At 55.6% G+C, this 2,302-nt stretch overlaps 1 protein-coding gene across 1 annotated transcript in view; it reads left to right on the top strand.

The window, feature by feature from the left end:
- The first annotated feature begins 1,937 nt into the window (after window positions 1–1,937).
- The window catches only part of Rasa2 (RAS p21 protein activator 2), a 101,402-nt gene continuing 101,037 nt past the window's right edge, over window positions 1,938–2,302 (top strand). Inside the window, exon 1 of the mRNA XM_005366673.3 lies at window positions 1,938–2,089. Within this exon, the coding sequence (XP_005366730.1) occupies window positions 1,954–2,089 (136 nt within the window). The 5' untranslated portion in view covers window positions 1,938–1,953. The remainder of the gene's footprint in view (window positions 2,090–2,302) is intronic.

Raw genomic sequence — 2,302 nt, 5'->3', positions numbered from 1 at the left:
GTAGACCAGGCTGGTCTCGAACTCACAGAGATCCGCCTGCCTCTGCCTCCCGAGTGCTGGGATTAAAGGCGTGCGCCACCATCGCCCGGCTTCTGTAAGTGCTCTTAACCATTGAGCCAACTCTCCAGCGGCTGTGGTCATCTGTACAAGGCTGGGCTGTGGAGTGTGAAGGGATTTGCAAGGATGTCTAGGCAGCTAATGGTGGCTGGAGGAGAAAAAAAAACATTTTCTTCAGTGGTGTAGCCACTGGTAAGTCTCCCGTGTTCCTGTAATTAACCTCTCACCTATATCCTGGAAACAACTCTCAAAACCTCATTGGATTAAAAAAACTCCTGCTGGTGTGATGGCTCAGTGGGAAGAGGCTCTAGATACCAAACCAAGTGACCTGAGTTAATCCCTAGGACCCACATGGCGGAAGGAGAACCAACTCCCAAGAGTTGTCCACTGACTTTCCGGTGGATCAGTGTGGAAGAAGGCTAGCTGGGAAGAGGAAGGGGTTCAGAAGAAGTGGAGGGTGTCAAGAAAGGCTAATGGCAGGGAGAATACAATAAATACATTATACACATATGTGAAAATGTTATTAGGAAACCCATTATTATGAAGAATTAGTACATACCAATAAAGCATTAAAAGTTTTAAAATAGAAAAAAGCCAGTCTACAGCACGTGGGCATGAACTCCGATTCGGAAATCAAGGGAAATAGAACTTGGACTTACTGCTAGTAAGGACAACAAGATACCGGTAAGAGGAGGCATGCTCACTTGCCCTAAGACTGCAGCATACAGGAAAAGAGGCACCACACATCCCAAGCTAGATTAGAAACATTGCTCTGAGCCTAAAAGGCCTAGGAAGCCTGGGTCACTGTCAGAGTGACCGGCCTTTGCACAAGTGGTTTGTGCTCTCCGAAACACTTCCGCTCCTTCCTCATTCTGGTCTTCTGTTCCCCCTTCCCAGGAAGTGCTCTTTCCCAGGAAGGCTCTCCCTTACTACCTTACTTCTCTCATGGCACCCCTGGCTTTTTCTGTGTGCCCTTCCAGATTGAGGCCCTCAAAGGCTGGGGCTCTCTGTCTTTTGACCTAAGGCCATTTCTGTATGTTTAACCCTTAAAAAAACCAAATCTCTCTACTGACTGGCAAAGAATAACCCTGCTCCATTATGTCAGTTTCTTCCTTCTTCGGGCAGAGCAGTTAACGACCTCAGGAGCAGGAAATCATCCCCTCATCACATACCAGGGTATTATTCACAGTTTACTCACTGTGAATAGTTCCCTTAAGATAGAGACAACAACTAGTTGAAGATTTACAAACTTCCCAGGGCCAATCTGCTTTCTAAAAAGCCTGCTTATGAGAGTGGGGAACAGGTCCTCTTTCTGCTTCTGAAATACACCAGGGGTGATAACGTCAGAATTTCTCTGGGTCTCGGGCTGGGTGGGAGTCTGTGGTCCTTTGCTTGAGCCAATTTTTTGCGGAGCAGTGTTCTTAGAGCAAAGGTTGTGGTTTGCCTCCTCGTTCGGGAGCATCTGGTCTCTGCTGGGAGAGTCTCGAATACACCTCTCAGTTGTTTGATGTTCGCCCAAATGCCAAACTTTCTCTTTGAACCTGGAGTCGCACTGACTGGGGACTCCTATTTTCCTTGAACATTAGGGGACCTGGAAGTCCGTTCGTGAGGGACGCCAGATTCCCAGGGTTCTGGGAATCACAGCAGGGCCAGAGTTGTCCTCCCGGTGGGGGTTTCAGAGCCTTTCCCCGCCCCACTTAACCACTCAAGGCCGAGAGCTGGAGCAGGGTCCCGGCGAGGCTGGGCGAGGCGGGCGGGCACGGCGCGAGGGGCGGGGCGAGCCAGCCCGAAGCCGGGGCGGGGCCAGAGGGCGGCTCGATCCGGCCTAGGCCTCGCCGGGCTCCGCCTTGCCCGGCTACGCAGGCGGTTGGACTGCGGTAGGGGCCGGGCGGCACCATGGCGGCGGCAGCGCCTGCTGCTGCGGCGGCAGCTTCTCCCGAGGCGCCGGCCGTCACGGGCACGGCAGAACCCGAGACGGGAGACGAGGACAGCCGCGAGGTCCGAGTGCTGCAGAGCCTGCGCGGCAGGATCTGTAAGCGGGGCCGGGGTCGGGGAAGGGGGGGCGGAGGGGATCCCGGGGCGGCGCGGCTGAGGGTGGGCGGCAGGCGCGCGCGGGGGTGGCGGCACGCCGGGACTGGTGAGCCGGAATGGGGGTGTGTTGGGGGAGGCGCCGCGTCGACGGGACGGCGCGGGTCGGGGCTCCCCTCGGCGCGAGCAGGGCGGGGAGCTGCCCGCGCGGGCGAGC

Source organism: Microtus ochrogaster, unplaced genomic scaffold, assembly GCF_000317375.1.
Source record: "Microtus ochrogaster isolate Prairie Vole_2 unplaced genomic scaffold, MicOch1.0 UNK12, whole genome shotgun sequence".
Lineage (NCBI taxonomy): Eukaryota > Metazoa > Chordata > Mammalia > Rodentia > Cricetidae > Microtus > Microtus ochrogaster.
The sequence above is the reverse complement of the archived record's forward strand: the minus strand, read 5'-3'. Positions and strand labels throughout refer to the sequence as shown.